Source organism: Mercurialis annua, linkage group LG7 (genome assembly GCF_937616625.2).
Source record: "Mercurialis annua linkage group LG7, ddMerAnnu1.2, whole genome shotgun sequence".
NCBI classification, from domain to species: Eukaryota; Viridiplantae; Streptophyta; class Magnoliopsida; order Malpighiales; family Euphorbiaceae; genus Mercurialis; species Mercurialis annua.
This window is the reverse complement of record NC_065576.1, coordinates 8,235,253-8,257,533: the sequence shown is the minus strand read 5'-3', so window position 1 is coordinate 8,257,533 and position 22,281 is coordinate 8,235,253. Positions and strand designations below refer to the sequence as shown.

The 22,281-nt window shown below is 32.3% G+C and overlaps 2 protein-coding genes across 2 annotated transcripts; one reads left to right on the top strand and one right to left on the bottom strand.

Annotated features, from left to right (window-relative positions):
• The first annotated feature begins 11,248 nt into the window (after positions 1-11,248).
• Positions 11,249-12,746, top strand: LOC126655305 (peroxidase 17). Its single transcript, XM_050349427.2, has 3 exons — positions 11,249-11,487; positions 11,569-11,760; positions 11,979-12,746. The coding sequence occupies exons 1-3, from the start codon at positions 11,284-11,286 to the stop codon at positions 12,570-12,572; spliced, it is 990 nt and encodes a 329-aa protein (XP_050205384.1). The 5' UTR covers positions 11,249-11,283; the 3' UTR covers positions 12,573-12,746.
• Positions 12,747-16,275: 3,529 nt separating this feature from the next.
• LOC126655307 (40S ribosomal protein S6) lies at positions 16,276-18,583 on the bottom strand. Its single transcript, XM_050349428.2, has 6 exons — positions 18,461-18,583; positions 18,323-18,387; positions 17,403-17,460; positions 17,170-17,278; positions 16,796-17,068; positions 16,276-16,645 (listed from the first exon to the last, which is right to left on the bottom strand). The coding sequence occupies exons 1-6, from the start codon at positions 18,464-18,466 to the stop codon at positions 16,407-16,409; spliced, it is 750 nt and encodes a 249-aa protein (XP_050205385.1). The 5' UTR covers positions 18,467-18,583; the 3' UTR covers positions 16,276-16,406.
• Positions 18,584-22,281: the final 3,698 nt, after the last annotated feature.

Genomic DNA, 22,281 nt, shown 5'->3' with positions numbered 1-22,281 from the left:
AATAAAACATGGAATAAATATCTAGATATTTTGATGAGTCTTCTTCTTCCCCAAGCAACTCATTCTCTTATTCATTTTAGTGTGGGTTCCAAATTCTCTCAAAAACAAAAACACAACTTTATTTTCTTTCATAATTTTACAAAAATTCCTTAACCAAAAACGTAGCAAATTTCGCGTAGATCGTTAATCTACCATTGCATGTAGGATCAAGGTATACCTTCAACCTCAAATTTTAATTTTAATTTTCTGATGTTGTTTGAGTTTTAGATACATGCTTAGGTTGTTAAAAATTGTGGTTTGATGTTTAAATAATTGGTTTGAATTGTTGTTTTGTTGGGTTTCGGATATAATTCATTTTTATATGTGAAATTAAATTATTATTTTTAATTTCTGGGCTGATGTTAAAAATAAATTTAATATATATGTTAAAGGTTGATTTTCATAGATTAAAGTTGATTAAAATGTTGGGTATTATTTATAAATAATGGGTTTCGATCTTTAGAGTTTAATTTCTTTAAAAATCGCTAAAATAAGGGTAAATGAATTGATTTTCAATTTCTGGAAATAATCCTAATTATGTTTGGTCTATATGTTGGGTTGATGATGAATAAGTGTTTAATTGTGAATTTTTGATGGTTTATTAACCGGGTTCGGTTTTGATAATTTTATTAGTTAAAATTGTTAAAATAAGGGTATTTATGTCATTTTAAATTTCTGGGCAGAAATTATTTATAAAAATTTATAAACTTTATTTGTTGATTATTTATAGAATTAAAGTTATTAAAGTGATGTGTTTTGATGGATTTATAATCGGTTTTGATTATAACTTGTTTATTCGGTTTAAAGGGTGTTTAATATGGAAAATAATTTATTTTAAATTTCTGGGCTAGAAATATTGTTAAATAAATTATATGTTGAGTATTTAAGGAATTAAAAGATTTAATGGAGGATTTTTGAGTGTTGCTAAAATCGGATTTGAATTTAGCGATTTATACGGTTTTAAATTGTTAAAATTATGAAAAATAATTTATTTTAATTTTGGGGCTGCTGTTTTAGTATGATGAGTAAAATAAATATGTTTTGGTTAATTTGATAGGATTATCCATAATTGAGGAATAGTTGAGAAATTAGAAGTTACGATTTTGATCTAAATTGTGTTGCATGTCTATGAAATAAATGTTAGACCAGAAAATTGAGTTGATGAGTAAGTTTAGATTATTTAAAGAATTGATTGATGTGATTTTCAGTTGATTTGGAGTTGATTCTCAAAATTGGAAGTTTTGGGGCTAAAATGTAACTTTCGTAAAAATGAAGGACCAAGCAGTATTTTAACCAAAATTCAAGATTATAAATGTACATAATCTGATGTAGAATGATTTTAAATGATTTTGGTAATTTTTGGAAAGATTTGAATGTTTTTGCCGAAAACTAGAGTTTTGGGGTTAAATTGTAGTTTTCCAAATTATGAGGGGCTACATGGTATGTTAGCCAAAGTTTCCAGATTATATTTGTTAATAATCTGAAGTAGAATGATTTTGGGTATTTTAAGTAATTTTGTCGATTTTTAAAATCGGTTGATTTACGAAAGGACCTAAATGGTTAATTTTGAAAAGTTTGAGGATATTTTAGTATTTTAACCAAAAGAGGAATTTAAGCCAATAAGGGGCTGTTTTAATTGTCTTATGAAATGGTTAGACCCAATATTGAAAGTAAATCCGAATTTTAATAATTAAAATATTATTAATTAGTTCGGTAATTAATGGAATAAGGGTAATGTGATAAAAGGGAAATATGGTAATTTGATTAGTTTAATGAAACTAATTAAAGAGATAAAAGAAAAATAATTATTTGTGAATAATTATGAAAGGCCATAGATGTGGAATGAACCTTGAATTTATTTCAAGTGTTTTCCTGAATCGAACCCGATAGAGTAGGTTCGTAATTCTCGAAGAGTCGAGAATGAGAAGGAATTGTGAATCGGTTACGTTGAAATAACGACCGAAAATGATAGTGTTTTGTGAAAAGTTTTTAATGTGATGATTGTTTGTATACGATATGATATCGTATTTATGTGGCTACGTGTTTAGAGGTCGGTAATAGATTTAGAATTCTATTTTTGAGATCGACTTAACACGATTCCTGAATATAGATGTGACGGAAAGTCAACAATTAACGGATCAAGTTGAAGGAGCACCGGTTGAAATAGACCGAGTGGCTAATAGTGGATCATCGTGGCGTATTTAATTATTTATGGAGCGACAGTCTGTGAGTTTGCATTATTACATGCATACATTAAAGTAATAAAATTACTATTATTACTTTAATGTGGAAAATTAATATCGTAAAGCATTTTAAATATATCGTATATTTATTTTGAGTAAATAAAATTATTATGGAATGAGTCTACGAAACGTGCCATCCTATTGGGCTATAATAGGACTATGTGATCACTAGTTATTGCATGCATATTTATTTTTATGTAAAGTGGAATGAACTGTGTGAATCTAGACGACGGTCTAGAAGTCTGAGACGACGGTCCAGACATTGCGGGAGAGCTTCTAAGACGACGGTCTAGAACCCCGAACAAGTTAACGGCGATGGAACGATAGAGTTCGGCCGATTGATTTAAGAACTAACGACGTCATGGAACATTAAATGTTATCGGTCGTTGAGTTCGTGAGAAAAGTTGGAAACAGTCTAAAGAAAGGTTTAGAACTGTAAAGGATAGTGGAAAATAAACTAAAGTCGAGCGAATGTACGGGTTCAGCCGACTAGTTTATAAATCTCAGTCTGAAAGGAGACTTAGAGGAAAATGGATTAGAAATGGCATTGCATTTGAAATTTTACGTTTCTGTGATTAAACCGGTAATAAATATTTTAATATGTCTATTTTATAACGTGGTAAAGTATTTAATGTGTGTTTGTAAGTTGTAAACTCACCAGTATATCTGACCCACGTTGTGGAACTATTTTTCAGGAATATTGCCTGTGTTTGGACGAGACTTCATCTTTTTGATTCTTGAAGTCTTCGTTTTGCGTATATGGTAATTGGTCTTATTTTGATCTGTAGAGCTGCAGTAGAATAGATAGACAGACGCCTTAGCATGTCAGTATTTGCGATGTATGCCACGCATGAACTCTGTTTTGTTTTCATCGCACAATTATAATATATTTTAACGACATGCATTAAAGTATTGGAAAATAGTTGCAACCCGGGTACGCGGTGGTACCGGGAATTGTGAGATACAGTGTAAAGGAAACTGTACGCAACTATGTTATGTGTATAATGTGGGGCCCAGCGTGGCTATGTGCATGAATACATGTTATCGGTTTTGTAAAAGACGGTATTCGAGGAATACGCGTTAAAACGATAACCAGTAATTGAAAAGTAACGGTTTTAATTTAATGAATGTGTTTGCATAATGAAATGCATTTAAGTTCATAATGAAATGGCCTGCATAGTGAAATGCAGTTATTACCATAGTGAGGTGGTATGCAAAATGAGATGCATGATAAACCATAATGAAATGGTTTTGAAATTAAAATGCAATAATTAAAGAGAAAATTATGTGCATGTTTTAAATGGTAATCTTTATTAGAACGTTTTTAAACGGAGATTTTAAAATGTTCGAAAACGTGTTTTGAATTCCGCGAAAAAATTTAAGTGGTTTTTAATGTATATTTAAGGCTTGCTACGGGTTTTGGAGCAACCACTCCCATTCCCTAGCGCCGGTCTCGACGCCGAGAATCGGGTCGTGACATCGGAATTGAAAACTCTATCATCTTTGGGAATCAAAGCAAGGTAAATATCTCGAGAATTGGTTCAAAAACGTGATTTGTTGGCTGATTTGGATAGGAGTATGATTTTTGGTTGAATTTGACGTTTTTGGGTTTATTATGGCATTTTTAAAGAAACCGAGATATGGGTATTGAGCGTGGGTATGTTTAGCACGTCGGGGTTGTGGCGAAACCCCGGAAAATCTGATTTCCGGGGCTGTGCACGTGGTACACGACCGTGTACCACGGGTGCACGAACGTGTACTGAAGTACACGAACGTGCACCTAGCGAGGTACACGATCGTGTACTGAAGTACACGAACATGTACTTCTCATGGTACAAGAACGTGTACAATAAGTACACGAACGTGTAACCCTGAGGTGCTCGAACGTGTACTTGGTTGCACGATCGTTCACCCACCAAAACGCACGCCCGTGCACCCCAACTCGCCCCCACGCGTATACAACTGTAATTGACCTAAGCATTCGACGTTTTGAGTAATTTGACTCTAAAGGACGGGTTTCGGGCTTTGAGAATCATTAATCTCGAGATTAGCTCGACGTTTTAAATGAATTATAATAATGGAAAACGTCAAGGACGTTAAGCGATTCTCAATTATGAGAAATAGCATTCGCCAAGTCGTCTATACGACTAGAGATATCGAATACGTAAATAAGTATAAAATGAAACTAAATCATAAAACTTAAAAGTATTATACGTATTAGAATGCGAGAATCACGTCTAACTATTAACAATTTATCAGACGTGTCAACGAGTAGTGGAGTTAGTAGAGGCGGACTAGCGAGAGTGTACTATAAGATCGATCATATCATTTCTTGGATTGCGGTCACTGTGAGTTGTACTTTTACTTTCATGTATTATATATATTAAAATTATTTTATGAAAATATATATATTGTTTTCACGCATCGCATTATATACAATTGATTGGATGTTATATGTTTATTTAATTTCTATATGCGAGAACTAGTATGCGATCCGAAGAAACTAGCTACCTATTGGGTGTCAATAGGCTGTGTGATCACCAGTATCGAGTCAGTCTAGTATGTTTGCATTGAGAAATGACTTGACACAGCTGGGAGCTGTTGATGAATATGAAATTTACGATTGGGTATATGATTTCGATACGAGAGTGAACTCGGCTACGGTGTAGCCTGGAAGTCCCCGTATCTAGTGGCTGGGCCACCAGCGAGTTGGACTCGCAATTGATATTTACGATTGGGTTGAATGATATATGATTATTCGAGAGATGTGTCGCATGCTAGGATATTAGTTTCACACGGATCAAATACATGTTTATATCTTTTATATTAATATTCTCTTGAGATGCGATGCTATGTTTTTATATTAATACTGTTAGTAAATGTCAACTCACTCAGTATTTCCCCAAATACTGACTCCTCACCTTTGATGTCTTTCAGGTACTTAGCTTGTGGACTTAGCTAGAGGCCAATTTTGAAGTCCAGAAGTCAGCTGTATATGTTAGTTTCTGACTTCTGTGAGTGCTGCAGTAATGGTCCCGTGTTAACAGAGTCGTAGCCTAGACAGCAGTACACATTGAGTGTACATATTACTTGTTGTCCAGTTTATATGTTTTTGTAGGCTACGTGTTTTATATGTTGTGCACGGCACTAGGTGCCAGTGATATGTTAGAAACACTAACTGATGTATATAGTACCGCGAGTCCAGTTCGTACAGGGTACGGTAACTAGAGCCCGCGAGGTTTTGAAACAGTTAGTGTAAATGTATGATTTTATGTTATATATATGTATATTGCTTCCGTTGTTTGATATTGTTGATTTTATATTATATTTGCGAAAAATTAATTGTGATTTTAGGCTTGCTACGGGTTCCGGAGCTACCACTCCCGTTCCCTAGCGCCGGTTGCGGCTTAATATTTTGGGTCGTGACAACCGCCTTATAAAATAAAAGGAAAAATTACATAACTGCTTTATCACAATAAGATTCAATACTTCTTTGTCTAATATAAACTCACCAATTCTTCATAAAAAAAAAACAAACAAACCTTTCATATAGAAAGGATAACAAATATTTTGTAAAAAAAGACAATCGATGTAATAAAGATATAAAAAAATCTAATATAACCTACAAACGATTCAGTCTTGATCTATCTTTAATTCTTGATTTGTATATATATATTAAAATTGTTGCGACTTATCGATAGATTTTACCAATAAAAAAAAAAAAAAGGAGTCGGCTATTTATTTTATTCTAAAGCAATAAAAAAAATGGCTACTGTTAATGGCAAAAATAAGCCATTAATGACAGCCGAAGCAAAAAAAATTGACGATTAAAATTTTTTATTTAAAAGAGAAAAGAGAGAGTCAAAAAAGTGAAAATTGATGGTATCAAAAGGTGAAGAAAGACAATTTCAATGTGGGTAAATTTTGATATTTAATAGTATAAAAAATGGATTAATCGTAAATTTATACACAAACTTTACCCTAATTTGCATTCCAACATAAACTTTGAAACTTGACAATGTTAGTAACCAACTTTACGCTTTTGTCAAATCGATACACCAAACACGAAAAACACTAACGTGGACATTGTAATATATCGCCATGTGTCATTGCGTGATTGGTCGGTGTACCAATTTGCCAAAAAATAAAAGTTGGCTACTGACATTGCCAAGTTTTAAAGTTTATGTTATAATTACAAATTAGGATAAAGTTCGTGTATGCATTTACAATTAACCCTAAAAAAATTGGGTGATATTACTTTATTAAGTCAATTTCCTCAAAATCAGTTTCTTACTTTCTAAAGAATTGTGGAATTCAGTGTTGTTCCTTCTTTGGTCAGCTGGGTCCAGTTATCACTTATAAATTTTGATTTCTTCAATTAGTTTTTACATAATTAAACCATAGGGATTAGGGAAAGAATATGTAATTAGAGTAATTTGGTGGTCAGAATTTGTGAATAAAAAGTGTTTGATAAATGTCCTCTTGGTTGGGAGTGGGCTTGAGTTGACTGCGATTCTAGATAATACTTTGACACTTTACGATGAAAGGCCTATGAGAAAGGTAGAGTTAGAATTAAGAAAATTAAGTTTACAACTCTAAAAGTTAATTACAATATTAATCCGATCTAGAATTATAAGTAGCGTAAGCTAGAACAGTCACGGAATGGGAAACTTGCGCACATTTAAGAACTCGAGAACTTAATGTCTTTGTCCAAGTTCAAAATCGTGTTCTTGACAGAAATTAAGATTACTAGACAGAAGATTTACAACCTTCGGCTTAAGTTGGGTTTTAAAGGTCTTTTCAATGTTGTCATGACTTTCGTGCGATCGTTGAAGATTGTTTCTTAGGCGATATGGGTATGATAGGTTATTTAATTTACTTGGGACCGTGGTCGACACTCAGAAGCAACGATTGGATCATGCTTTAATCTCTCCCTCTTGGAGAACTTTCTTTCCAGAGGCGGTGCTTAAGGATCTGAATGTAGTTACCTCTGATTATACTCTTATATTTTTGGAGTTATTTCAAGTTAGAACTATTACTAGAAGTAGACGCTTTCAATTTGAAAAACATTTGGCTCAATGAAATCAATTGTTGGGGAGTCGTGAATAATAGTTGGTTAATGTCTTAAGATAATGACAATATTCTCGAGTGTATTAACTAGTGTGGACAAGCTCTTGCAAATTAGGGTGATGAGCTGAGAAGACAATTTAGCCTTCACATTGTTCAGTGTAAAAGGAAGCTTCGTAGATTTAAGAATCTCAGATACCCTAGTAGTAGCTTGGAGTATAAGGAAACTAGTTTTGAAATAGGTTGTATTTATCAGCAACAAAATATTTTCTGGCGTCAGCGTGCAAAACAACATTGGCTTTAGGCTGGTGATCAGAATTCCAATTTTTTTCCCTCTCGTAGAAGATGGGTACATATTATTTCTTCGCTCAAAGATGACATGTGGGTTTTGAGATGTTGAGGCATGTTAGATGAGGTTATTATGCCTTATTTCAAGAATATATTTGCAATTCAAGTGCATATACTGACTGCATTCAAAATTCAGTTTCAGACAGCCAAAATGAAATTAGTATTCGACCTTTTCATCAAAAAGAATTAAAACAGCCTTATTCTCGTATCCTAATAAGTCTTCTGGTCCTAACCGTCTTAATCCATCATTATATCAACATTTTTCGAACATCATCGGTAAGGATATAACTAAATCATGTCTCTCTTTTCTCAGTTTTTCTTATTTGCGAGATGCTATTGATGAAACTTTAATGGTTCTCATTCCTAAAAAAATGTCCCCTACTATTATCAGCAATCTTTGAACTATTTTCTCTTTGTAATGTTATCAACAAAATAATCTCTAAGGTTCTAGCTAATAGGATGAAATGTGTTCTTCATACAAAGGTTTCAAAGTCTTAGAGTAGTGCGTTTATTCTGAGTCCATTGATTTTTGACAACATTATGCTAGCGGGGGAGGTTTCACATTTTTTTTAAACGAAAAACTCAAGGCAAATATGGTTTCGCAGCTCTCAAGGTAGTTATAAGCAAGGCCTATGATCGCTTGGAATGATATTTTTTTAGATCAGTTATGCTAAAAATGGGTCCTCATGAGATATGGGTGAAATATATAATGATGTGTGTTACTACTGTTTCTTATTGGTTTTTGATAAATGGAATGGAATTGGGTCCTATTAATCCATCTCGAGGTCTTCGACAAGGAGATCCACTCCTTCCATTTTTTCATTCTTTAGGCTGATGGTCTTTGTACATTAAGGATCTTATTCATGGTTGTCGTCTTGCGAGGAACGCCCCAATTCTTTCTCACTTTTTTTTGTCCACGATAGTTTGTTCTTTTTCAAGGACACTGAAAGAGAAAATCTTATGATTCGTGAATGTTTCCATAAGTATCAGGCTGCTTCAGGTCAGATGGTTAATTTCTCAAAATTGTTCATCAATTTCAGCTAGCATACCTCTCAAATGGCTTGTAGGGTGGTGTCCTTTATTCTAGCTTTTCAGGAGTATAGCGGGATTGGTCTGTTCTACTTGAGCTTCCAGCAGCCCTCAGTCGAAAGAAGAAGGAAGCTTTTACTTTTAATCAAAGATAAAGTTCGGAAATATTTCCAAAACTAGAATAATATACTTTTATCTAAAGCCAGAAAATAAATATTGATCAGAACCATTCTTCCAGCCTTGCCTAACTACACTATGCGTATTTTTTTATTCCTCTTGACTTATGTGCTGAATTAGAGCAAATTATGAATTCTTTTTTGTGGGTACTGGTGATAACTGGCAAGGCATCAAATGGATGCGGTGGGAAAAAATTTGTGACAAGAAGCTTTGTAGGTGGTATGGGGTTTTCGTTAGCTTCAAAATTTTAATATGGCCCTTCTAGGCAAGCAAGGTTGGTGATTGTTAAATAATCCAGATTCTTTGGCCCGTGTGTGGAAGGCTCGCTACTATCCTAAGTTTGACTTTCTTTCTGCATGTGTGGGTTACAATCCCAGCTTCTCATAGCAGAGTATTATAGCTAATGTTAATAGTTTATTTTTCATAGGAAGCAATGAATGAGATATGGTTTGTTGTGTGATATCTTTGATGCAAGGGACATTGCTGAGATCCTAAAGATTCCCCTCGTGTATAGTTTTCATGTGAACAAATGGTCGTGGTTTCGTGAGCAAAACGGTATATAATCAGTTTGTAGTACTTACAGGAGTCTCGTGGTACCGAGTATGGATACTAGCATGGTGTGGAATAGGCGAAATAAAAATTAGAATCTCAGAGTGTCACCTAAGGTTCGTAACTTCAGTTGGGAACTTTGTTAGTTGTGTCTCCCAACCAAGACATATCTTCGCAATCAAACTTTCCCAATACGTCCAAATTGTTCGTTTTTCTCTATGGAAGAGGAAACTGTGCCTCATCTTTTTTTGAACTGCGCTTTTGCTAGATATTGTTGGCGGCTGAATAGTTGTCTTTTAATGATTTTCCTTGCACGAGTATTCATCAGTGGTTTGATAATGTTTTTGATAATGCATCAATTAAAGGTTAACATCGGGTTGCTATGCTCTTATGGGCTCTATTGGGTAATCATAACAATTATGTGTTTAATAATAAGTATGCTCCTTCAGTTCGAGTGTCAAATGTGGCTATTTTGAAGCTTATTATATGGCAATTTACTCAACATTGTTTGTCTAGTTCAAGCGAGCCTGCTTCCTCTTTGCTGTTTTTGGCAGTCTCCTCCCTTGGGTTTTCTAAAGTGTAACACTGATGCAGCTCTAATCGTCCATACATGTTCTATTGGTACGGCTTGTGTAGTTAGGGATATGCATGGTGAATTTATTGGTGCTCACAGTCAACATATCATTTCTCCTCAAAACCCCCTTCTTGCTGAAGTTAACGGCCTTAAAAAAAAGCTTTATCATGGCATATTGAGCATGCTACTCACTAGCTAATATTCAAGTATGATTCTCTCCTCTTAGTTGATGCTTTTCACAGGCAAGCAGAGAATCATTCTTATGTGGGAGGCATAATTCAAGATTGCATGAACTTGTAGTTATCTAACAGTTCCGTTGTTTTTATTAAAAAATCAGCAAATTTGTCCTCTCATTTGTTAGCTGGAGCGACATTCTTTATCTAATGTCGCCTTTTGGGATAATATAATTATAGAGTATATTATACACATTTTCTATTTGATTACGTGTTTTTAATCAATCTTTGATTCAAAAAAATCATGTAATTTTTTTGTTTTAATACCCATTTTTAGGTCTCTAAATTGTACTCCCTCCGTCCCACTCTAATTGACAAAATATGGAGTTTTTGGTGTCCCATTCTAATTGACAAAACTAACATAACTATAATTTTTTCCTTTAACTTTCCATCTTTACCCTCATTTAAATTTAAACTTTTTATGGGAAAATGGTGAATATTTAATGAGAATTTGACTAATATACTAATAGCATTAATTAGCTCCATTATCAATAGAGGGGTATAGAAGTAACTATCTATGTCATTTATTAGTTTGTATTGGTTATTGTAATTTAGTTATTTTGTCAATTAGAGTGTGACGGAGGGAGTACTAGTTTTAATTATCTGGCTCTTAAACTATATTTTGTTCTTTTCTGATTCTTCAACTTAGCGGAAACGCATGTTCAAGTTTCTAAATGATATAAATGGCATTGTTTAAGCTGAAAAATTGCATTTTTGAATATAATAAAGCGGCGTCGTTTTTTCTATTTAGAAATTCAAAAACACGTTTTTGCTAAATTGAAGGATTAAAAAAGAATAAAATCTAATTTAAGAACCGGATAATCGAAAGTGAAATAGTTTAGAGACATAGAAATGAGTTAATCCTAAAAAAAAAAAAAAAAACTAACGTTAGAATTCGTGCTTTATGAACGCATGAGATGGCATCCATAGATGATGATAAGACATGCATGACTACATCGCAAGCATCCAACAAGTTTAAAAAGAAGCCCACAGAAACCACCAAAATCCATTACTGTCCAAAACTATGACTCTCTCTCTTACAGCCTTTCTCCTGCTCACAGTCATCGTCTCCACGGCGTCCCCACTGCCACTCCGGCCGAGATTCTACTCAGAAACTTGTCCGGAAGCCGAACTTATAGTAAGAAACGCCATGAGAAAAGCTCTGATCAGAGAACCAAGAAGCGTTGCCTCCGTTATGCGCTTTCAGTTTCATGATTGCTTTGTTAATGTAAATTCAAATGAAAATATTCTGAATGTTTCATTAATTTTTGTTGATTTGAATTTTAATATTTTGTTTGTGTAAATGAAGGGCTGTGATGCATCGATGTTGCTGGATGATACACCAAATATGGTCGGAGAGAAGCTGTCTCTTTCGAACATAAACTCTTTAAGGTCTTATGAAGTTATTGATGAAGTGAAGGCAGAGTTGGAGAAAGTCTGTCCAGTTACTGTTTCTTGTGCTGATATAATTATCATGGCTTCTAGAGATGCTGTTGCTATGGTAAATAATTCTTGACTTTTTTATTCTCATAATTTACTAGGTAGCACGGACTTTTCATTCGATTAACGTTTCTTATTTCGGAAACGTTTTGGACACGAAATTTCCGTATTTGTATCCAAGTGTTCTGTTTTCCTGTGTCTGTGTCCGCGCTACGTAGCACTAATAGATGATTATCTGAAATGGGTTTCTTGAATTTCATGAAATTTCTGACTCTCAAGAGCGGAGGACCGGATTGGGAAGTGAAATTAGGGAGAGAAGACAGCTTAACAGCAAGCCAAGAAGACGCGGACAATGTAATGCCAAGTCCGAGAGCCAATGCGAGCTATCTAATAGACCTATTTGCGAAATTTAATCTTTCTGCCAAAGATCTCGTAGCCCTCTCGGGGTCGCATTCAATCGGGCAAGCGAGGTGTTTTTCCATTGTGTTTCGACTCTATAATCAATCCGGAACGGGCGAACCGGACCCGACTATCGAGCCAATGTTCCGAGAAAAGCTAGACAAGCTATGTCCAACGGGCGGAGATGAAAATGTAACGGGAGATCTTGATTCAACTCCGTTAGTGTTTGATAATATATATTTTAAAGATTTGGTTGCGGGCAGAGGTTTTCTTAATTCGGATCAAACACTTTTTACATATTCCGAAACAAGAAAATATGTTAATCGGTTTAGCAAGGATCAATCCGCGTTTTTCGACGATTTTGTTGAGGGAATGATAAAGATGGGAGACTTGCAATCGGGGCGGCGAGGGGAGATCAGAAGTAATTGCAGAGTTGCTAATCGCCGGCCTGTTAATGAATTGTTGGAGTCTTAGAAAATTAAAACTAATTACTACATTTCATAGTGGAAAAAAATTGATTGGTTACTATCAATTTAATGTTTGCCTTTCGGTTGGAATCTTTGAAAGTCAAATCGTTACCTTAAAGAAAGAAAAAGGGATTCTGTATTCATATTACAAAAATTAATTAAAGAATGATTTTTCATTAAATATTATAGTTTAAAGGATTATTCGCATATAGAATCTTAAATTTCTAGTAGTAATTTAAACATAACGTTTAAAAATTAATATAAACAACTAAATTTTTTCATAACTTTTTAGCATTTCATAACCCAAAGTCATAATCTAATATCGTTTTAGTCGTAAACCGTCTTATATCTTCAAATTTAGTTTGAGCATTTTAAAATTTTAAAGCATTTAAAAATTTGAGTACAAGACTTTAAAAACCGTGGTCACCACTAAAGGAAAGGTACATATGGTGCATGTGGTCCATATGACTGAACTTAGTATTAGCAATCATACATTTGTCTTGCCCATGAGACATTGGGCCACCATTTCATATCAAACGCACTGAAACGACATCACATTATCAATCTTATTCTGGAAGAAGGTAAGAGTACTCTCAATTATGGCGCTTTCTGTTGAAAAATGTACAAATGAGTATATAACAATGACATGATATTTCTATTATTTTCACATTTCATTTTAGACGGGATCCACTATCTATATGTGTCGGATCTTTATGATTTTATTTTTTCGACAGTGAGTAGATCAAAATCGTATATTTATATGCTTAAAATGACTAAATAATAAATGAGGATCAATATTCAAAAAATTAAATTTTACGAATGGATTTTTTTAGAGAAACAGTTTATTTTCTGATTGGTCGGCAAACTAAATTTGACACAATTAAAAGCTAACGCAATCTATATTTTCAATTAGCCTCAACTAAAATTCTATTTTCCCACAAATTTAACCACTCTTTGTTGCACTTGAAATTTCACAATGCAATAGCAGTAATTTTCAATAATCTCCAAATTAGTGTAATAACTCTAAAAAAATTAATTTTATACATTACCAAATAAATTAAAATAAAAAAATAGAAAAAAGAGTTAAATACTCTTACATATGATTTAAAATAAATTAAATAATCAATTTAGAATGATATTAAAACAATCAAACTAATGATATTCACTTAAAATAAATTAAATAATAAATTTGATGTTAATTTCAAAAATTATAAAAATACTAAATTTTCTTAATTCTATTTTTATTAAAAATGTTAATAAATTATGAGTAATCTTACCCCTTATGGTGCATAATATGTCCCATTTGAGAGAATCTTTTGATCTATAATATTTGTCACTTTAAAATAATAAGAGAACATTTAATGCTATTTGTCCTACTTTACTCCCAGCAATATGATTTAGTGAAAGCAAAAAATTTGAGTAATAGTCCTCTTTCTCATTTTCCACACAGTTTAAAAAACATAATTAATATTCTAATTTTTTATAATTTTATCTTTATTTTTTATATGACCAATTTACTTTTAGGCTAATAGCAATAAATTGTAAATTTTAAATAAAGACAATATAAAAAAATTAACACTCTAAATTGTAATTCACAAAGAATATAGATAACTATTTGAAATAGAAAAAGAAAAAAAAAAGTGAACTATTATTTTAAAACGGAAGGAGTAGCTAGTATGAACAATTTAAGAAAAATTTATATAAACCCATACATATTTAATATTTTTTTAATTTATATTATAAAGGCAAATACGATAAATATTATAAACCAAAGAAATAATATTTTAATCAATAACAATGACGTTGGCTTAATCATTATTAAAGTAAACCTTTAATTAATACTCCCTCCGTCCCATTCTAATTGAACACTGTTTCTTTTTTGGATGTCCCATTCTAATTGACACTTTCTATTTATAGAGTACTTTTCACACTACTTTTCTCTTTATACCCTCTTCAATTAATGCATTTAGAAAGCATATTTTTGAAAAGTTGTGATACATTTAATGTAATGTAAGGATATAAAAGTAATGTTACTAAATTTTTTTAAATAATGTGCAATTGAAATTTTCTCAATTAGAATGGGACGGAGGGAGTATTAATTAACGTCGTGTTTTTTCTTGATCTCTTTTCTTTAATTCACATGAGGTCAAATTCTGATTGTTCTTCTATTTTCTTTTTTCCGTATAAATTTTCAACTATTTTAATACATAAAATCTCATGAAAATTAACATTTATGATGAATTACGCGTCTTAATTAAGCTACTGTACAAAATGTTAAGTTTGGCAATGTAGCGTCAAATTTGAAATTAAATTTAGCATATAGCAAATTATCATAAACATCTAAATTAGACGGATTGGGATTCCCTCAAATTTAAACTTGAGGGTCAAGTTCATTAAATCCACACCATTCATTACAAATGTATAGTGTAGACAAAAATGTACATTTTAATTAAATTTATCTACATCATTCATTTTACAATGAACGCTGTAGATCATGAACTTAACTCCCTCCAGTTCATTTGAACTTCAGGAAATCCTAATACAAATTAGATACAAGGTTATTACTAACGTTATTCGTGTATTAAATTTCAACTTTTTGCTTTTGCAATGATTTAATTTAATTCTTTAAAAGATTGCATGCCATTCATATTTTTTGCGCTTATGTGTTGTTGTAGCCTAGTCATTTTTCATTAAATTAAATATAAGCTATAAATACAGTGCTCAAAACGTGTAAAACACAGCATTGTTTTGTATAAAATGACAAACAAGATATACTACACAATGACAAAAATTTGAAAAGTTGGAACATGTAATACAGCATTTTAAGAAATAAATTAAAATACTATAAAAGTAAAACATTAAAATTTAATAAGCAAATAACACTTGTTATTAACAGTAGTCTTATTTAGCACAATTCTACCAGCAAAATTTAATTTGCATTAATAAATTATGCTTATAATAGATTAACTTTTTTAATTAAAATAATACAACTTATTATAACTAAAATTATTTTCAAAAATTACATATATCACTTAATAAAAATAACAATACAATTAAAATCATTACATTTTTATATAAAAAAATCTAATTATAAAAATTAAACTATCATGATTAGAAAAAAAATAATTCAAATAATTGCTAATAACATTTTAAATAAATAATATTAATTCAATATTATTTTTCAATATTTTATTATATTTATAATTTAAATAAATTATATAAATTTAAAAAATAACATTAATTTTTAATTAAATAATTTATTGAAAAATATTTTTAATATTTGACAATTAATTATTAATAAAATTTAAACAACAAATTAATATTAAAAATGAATAATTTACGTTTGCATAAAAAGTAAAAAGGCTTGGTCATTAAATAATGACCTATATTTTAAACTTTTTCAGTTTATAGTATCTATGTAGATTAGAGTAAAAAGATTCAAATGTCTTGTATTTAAAATTCTTGACGGTAAAAAGACTATAAAACAATAACTAAATTTAACTTCATTCTAAAAAATCAAATCCTACCATGACATCAACATTTAATTAAAAAAATAAAAAATTTAAATAACTTAAAAAAATTGAGCAAATATATTTTTTAACAAAAAAACGTTTATGGACTAATAGCTATTATGACCACCTGGTAGTAATAATTCTAGAACCATCATTTAAATTATCAACCAAGAAGAACCACATGAAATACACGGAATCTAAAACAAAAAATTCATGTTAAAAAAGTTGAGATTTTGGGAACTTTCAAAATTTAACAGGCAGAACACAGAGAAAAACAACAGTCAAAATTACCTCAACCTAATTATGAAATGAGATCAATTAGCAAAAATTCATGCCGCAACAGAGGGCTTTGAGGCTGCAGACAGTCTCGACCTCTTCTTTGCTAAACTCTCACTTCGTCGATCACGTTGCTCCTTCAACCTGGAGGCAAGGAGCTTCTGGTACTCAGCTGCCTCAGATTTGGCCTTTACAATTCTCTTTTTCTTATCTGCAATTCTAGCACGCTTCCTTTGCAAAGTCAAAGGAGTCACCAACCTCTGAATTTTGGGAGCTTTACTAACCTTCTTACCTGCCAACCAAAGCAAAAGCCGCTTAAAAGTCTGCTCGATTTTCTAAAATAAATCTAAGTATCATTTGACTTAAAATGCAATACCAATGTCCTCTACGCAGTGTTACAAATTATTAACAGTAAGAAAACATAGATAATGCGGCAACTGACCTTTTTTGTTGGTAAATGTTCGGCGATAAGTGTTGACATATTTCCTAACATCGTCCTCCTTTGAGAGGTTAAACAGCTTGCGTATCTTCGATGCCCTCTTAGGACCTCTCATCCTAGGCTTCTCCACATCTGTGAGTCCAGGCAGATCATTATCACCTTTCTTGACGATAACCAAGTTCAAAACTGAGAGGTCTTGGCTAACTATGCATCCGCGAACTGACTTCCTTCTGCGTTCTCCATTTCTCCGGCCAAACCCACGAAAGCAAGGAGTACCTGACCACAGTAGAATCATATTTTACAACCGCAAGATGGGCATCTATCTGCATATAGATATACATATACATACACAGCATTACAAATAAGTTAAAACAAACCTCTGTGAAGTAAAAGCCGAACACGGCCCGGAGTTAAAACTCCTTGCTTCATTGGAAAACCCTGCTTGTCACAGCCTCCCATAATCTTAAATACATAACCATTGAATTCCTGAAAATACATACAGATGAGTCAAAATGTGAAACTCTTGAAAACACTAATAAGTCTATACATAAAAAGAAAAAAAAAAGTACTTTGAAAGATTTAACTAACAGAACTTCTAGCAAAAACATACTTCACCCAAGGAATCTCCACTGACTTCTTGCGAGATCCTCTTGTCATAAAATGCACGGCTGTCATAATCAAACATTTAATATAAGTTTTACTAAACTAGACTAAGCTGCTAAATTCTATGAATGCCAGCCAAGTATGTCATTGCAGTACAAAAAAAGTTGGTAAATAAATCATAGTCGTAAATGGTGCATTCTCAATTATTTTCCTATCTAGTGAAAGTGACAAGGCTAGGAGTTAGGATATAATTAGAACCACAAATAAACATAGGAAATGAATTCACCCCAAATACAAATTGGCCCAATAGGTTCCATTTCAAGTTACTAATTGCACTAAGAAAATATAGTGCACATCTTCCCTATCTAATTAAACTAACAAACACACAAAAGTGCATAAACAACATTCATCATCCATCTTCGACTAAACTAAAACAGCTTTAACCTAAACGTTTAGAAATAAAAGACATGGTGAGGCGATATCTTTCTATCAAACGATACGCCATTCAGCTATTTTTTTAGACAATAGGATAGTGATAGTTTGAAGTTCTTTAAAACAATTACATTTACTCATCAATCTCTAACATTTCCAACATTTCGAAAGTAGAGTGGGGCCAAGGGGGGACTGCCCCGCACTAATTCCGCCTCTGCAGAAGACAATCATACAGCATGATTAATTAAGCAAAGACGTTTCCTAAAGATTAGCAAGCTTGTGAAATTAGAATTACATTGTCTGTCTTTGGCATATAATTTCGACACTGCGCATTTTTGACGACAACATTCAATCGTACAATTCTGCTAAATTAGTCAATTAAGATAGATTTTTCATCAACAACTAAACTAATCCATGTGCACATTAACCTCTGAAACTAAACTATTATAATCTAAAGACAGGACTATCAAATCAAAGCGATGGAGAGATCCGTACAGTTTCTGGTCATCGTCAATCTCAAGCTTCTTCTGGCACCCAGTGGTTGGATTCGCAATATTGAACTGCACCCAAAAAAATAATTAAATAAAACAGCAAAAAGAAGAAGAAAAATGAAAAGGGTAATGACGGAAGAACCTTCATTTTTGCTGCTCCGGTCCGGATTCAGTGACGGGACACAAAATGCTCCTGCTCTTCTTCGTTAATGGAAATTAGGGTTTTTGTGAGGGTGCCGTGTTTTATATGAACAAAGGATTTTATTCGCTGAGATTATAAGGATTGACTTAGTGTGTTCGTTTCTCAAAAACCGAACACGTGGATATGTAATTTTATTTTCACTTTGATGTACAAATTGCATGGTGATTAAGGCTGGTTTAGCGGAAGAAATTCTGGTAACGGGTGTATTCTAGAGCGATTTGTTTTAAAGGTTAAATCCATTTTGGGATCCAAAAACTATATAATATGGTTTATCTGGTCCTTTTTCTTTTATTTTGCCTTCTACGGTCCTCAAATTTTTGTTATTTTATGAATTAGGTGATTTTAAGGGATTGGAAAGAATCCAATTTATGGAAAAGGTAGAAATTGAAGGATTCAATTGTTGAAGAAATAAAAGTGTAAAAACCCAATTGACCAAAAAATAAAAATTTACAAACCGGAAAAGATAATATAAAAATGAAAAATCAGATAAAGTAAAATTGTATAGTTTAAGGTCCTCATTATGAGTTTATCCTTTTCATACGAACTATATTCCTTATGCGTGTGTTTAATAGGCTCACCCATATTAAAGATCGAGTATATGGTCGATTTTAATTTAATAAAATTTAAAATTAACTTTTCAAAGAATAAAACAAAAATTAAAGCATACTAATATTGTATTTTTATGAGGATGATTTAATCTTCTAAGCCGAGATTCAAGATTAACTGTCAAATTTCGGAATGTTAACCACTTACAAATTGCAAACTAACATACTTAGAAAATTTGGGCTAGAGTGACCAGCTCATTCCTAAGATCATATTTAACTCACACCTATTGTAGATTTTAAAACTCACTTTTCCACTCCAACTCATATTTAGTACTTAACCTATAATAAGGTTTATGAATAGTAAATATCTTAACATAACTTTACACTTATCACACAAACTTATATTTTAGTTAATTAATTTTTTACTTTATAATTACAATATATGCAATTATTATTTTTGAAATATTCATTTTAGTCCAATTTTTTTATTGAATACTAATTAAATTTTAATAATTTATTATTTTATAATTGTGTCCAAAATAATTTTATTAGTAAAGATATAATAAATAAATATACATGAAATTTAATTAATAAAATATTCTAACATAAAAATTTCATTAAATATTAAAATGAATATTAAATAAACATTACAATAACAAGCTTTTGTTTTTAATTTAAAATTCAATATTTAATGCTATTATATAAATAGATAATATCTTAATTTAATATTATTTGCGTATTTTTAAATATATTATAAATGAGGATGTATGTGTTTATAAATACGAGTGTCGTTTTATGTGTTTCGCACGTAACTCGTAGTGTGACTCGTCAAATTATAATAATTAAATCAAGGCCAAATGACTAGAAAATGTCAAATATTTCATAAAGTTTCACAAAATTTTAAATCTTTCAATTTTATCCAATTTGTCTTGAAACTCATGATTTTGTAGACACCTATTTTTCGGACAGGTAAAAAGTGATAAGAAACTGAAGCGTCCGATGATGATTTTCAGATAAATCCGTCCGGGTGACGAGCTTTCGATTTGCTTGCTGGAATCTAAGCAGGCGTAGTCTGTGCAAAATTTTGAACTTGGAGGATTGAAATGTAATCAGGCGTAAATAGCCCAGAATAATCCAAAAAAATTAGAATCTACGTATAGAAATTGGACTAACTGCCATATCTTAGAAGTTTATGGACCAATTTGCAAGTTTGACGGATTGAAATTGACCTTGACCAAAACTATAAGGCCCAAGGAACCTTTTTAACACTTTCGGGCACTAGAATGCACTTTTAACACTCTTTTAACTAGCTAGCAAGTCTAAATCCGAATTTAATTAATTTAATAGTGTTTCTAGCTAATCCTAATTCCTTAAGACCTATCACTTCACATACTTTCACCCTAGAATATTCTAGAATATTTTAAAAGATTTTAGAAAATCCTAGGTCATACCATTCCCCTATAAATACTACTGTTAGTCAGCTGAGTCAAAGGTCATACCATAAACACACACAAAAAAACCTAGTATAGGCCGAACCCCCTAGCACAATACACACACAAGAATCCAGTCCTGAAACACCTAAGATCGCATTGATTCTTTAAGAACGCAAGTCGCACAGACTCGAAGCTGGATTCCGCATCCACTTCGCCAGCAAACGAGCTAAGGACTCAGACCAGGCTAAAAAACGAGCTAAAACAAGCTAAAAACACTAAAAAATGAATGCTGGAAACTGCTGCTGCTGCCCGTTGTACCTACACAGCCACTCAACCCGACAGCGCCGCCAAAACAAGGTGGCGGCGGCGTCACCACAAAATTATTTAATTATTTATTAATAATAATACAAAGGTTAATATCAGTTATATATATTTTATAGGTTCAATTTGAAGATGTTGTCGATGACGGTATTAACTACAGTGGACAATTAAATGTCGCACATCTGTTTGAAAGTGATTCTGAAGCGATTAAATGGGCTGAAACAATTGCTATTCAGATTAGATTTGAATTGGTTATATCTTCTCACAAAAATGGGGGGACTCGAAAGATTCTGAGATGTTCACGGGGTGAGCGATATAGAGATTCTTTGGCAGATTCTGATTCCTCTTCACATAAGAATACTAAGATGAAAGCGTGCAAATGGACCTTTTCAGTTGTGGTGAAATTTTATAAAAAAAATATGGGTTGTCATTGCAAAACCTGGGATAAAGAGTATGCACAACCATGATTTAGCAATGTATCCTGAGGGATATCGACAGATGAGTGGACTAAGTCCGGCATCCAAACTCATTGTGCAGGATATGAGTGCAGCTCAAGTTAAGCTGTGTGCTATTTTGACATCCCTTCAGGTAACCCTACACGCAAACAAGTGTACAACTATAGAGATAGTTTGAGGAGGTCCGGTTTTGAGGGTAGAAACGTGGTGGGGCAGTTTTATCATCTGGCTGTGGAGAGGAAATATATGCACTGGACGCTTGCTGATCAGGATACGAATGCGTTGACTCACATTAATCCAGTATTTTAAATAACATAATAATTGAGTTTTTTTTACCTTCAGACGATGCACCGACAAACTTTCCTACTTTCCCCTTCCTCGGTCAAGCATCAACGACCAGTTCAGACTCCTCTGAACTCTCTATATTTTCCTGATAAAGCATGGAATTCCACTCCTCTTTAAAACACGAGGTCTACCAACCGGATCAGCTCAAATTTATTGCTTATGTCGTCGCGCTGAAGCGGTCACACCACGAGAATGGCCGTGTCGAAGTCCCGACCCCTCTAGCTCCGGATCCATCCGTAGCTGCCGAGCAGTAGGTAGATCTTTCCCTCTACCGGGCCCTTTACTCTACTATATTCAGTTTACAATAACATTAATTAAAATACACTATTTATATTAATATAAATTAAAAAATAAAATTAACATAAGTAAATTCAAAACTAACCCTAAACTCTAAAATTAAACCCTAAACTCTAAACTCTAAATTATAAAGTATAAATCCTAATCTCTAAATTATAAACCCTAAATTGTAAATTATAAACCCTAAACTCTATATTACAAACCCTAAATAATAAGTTATAAACCCGAAACCATACAATTATTCTATAAAAATTAAACCATAAACTCTTAATTATAATAAAAAAGAAGTTACTTATATTATACTAAATTAATTTATTAAACAAATTAATTATGTAATTTTAAATAATTTTTTTTTAAAAAATAAA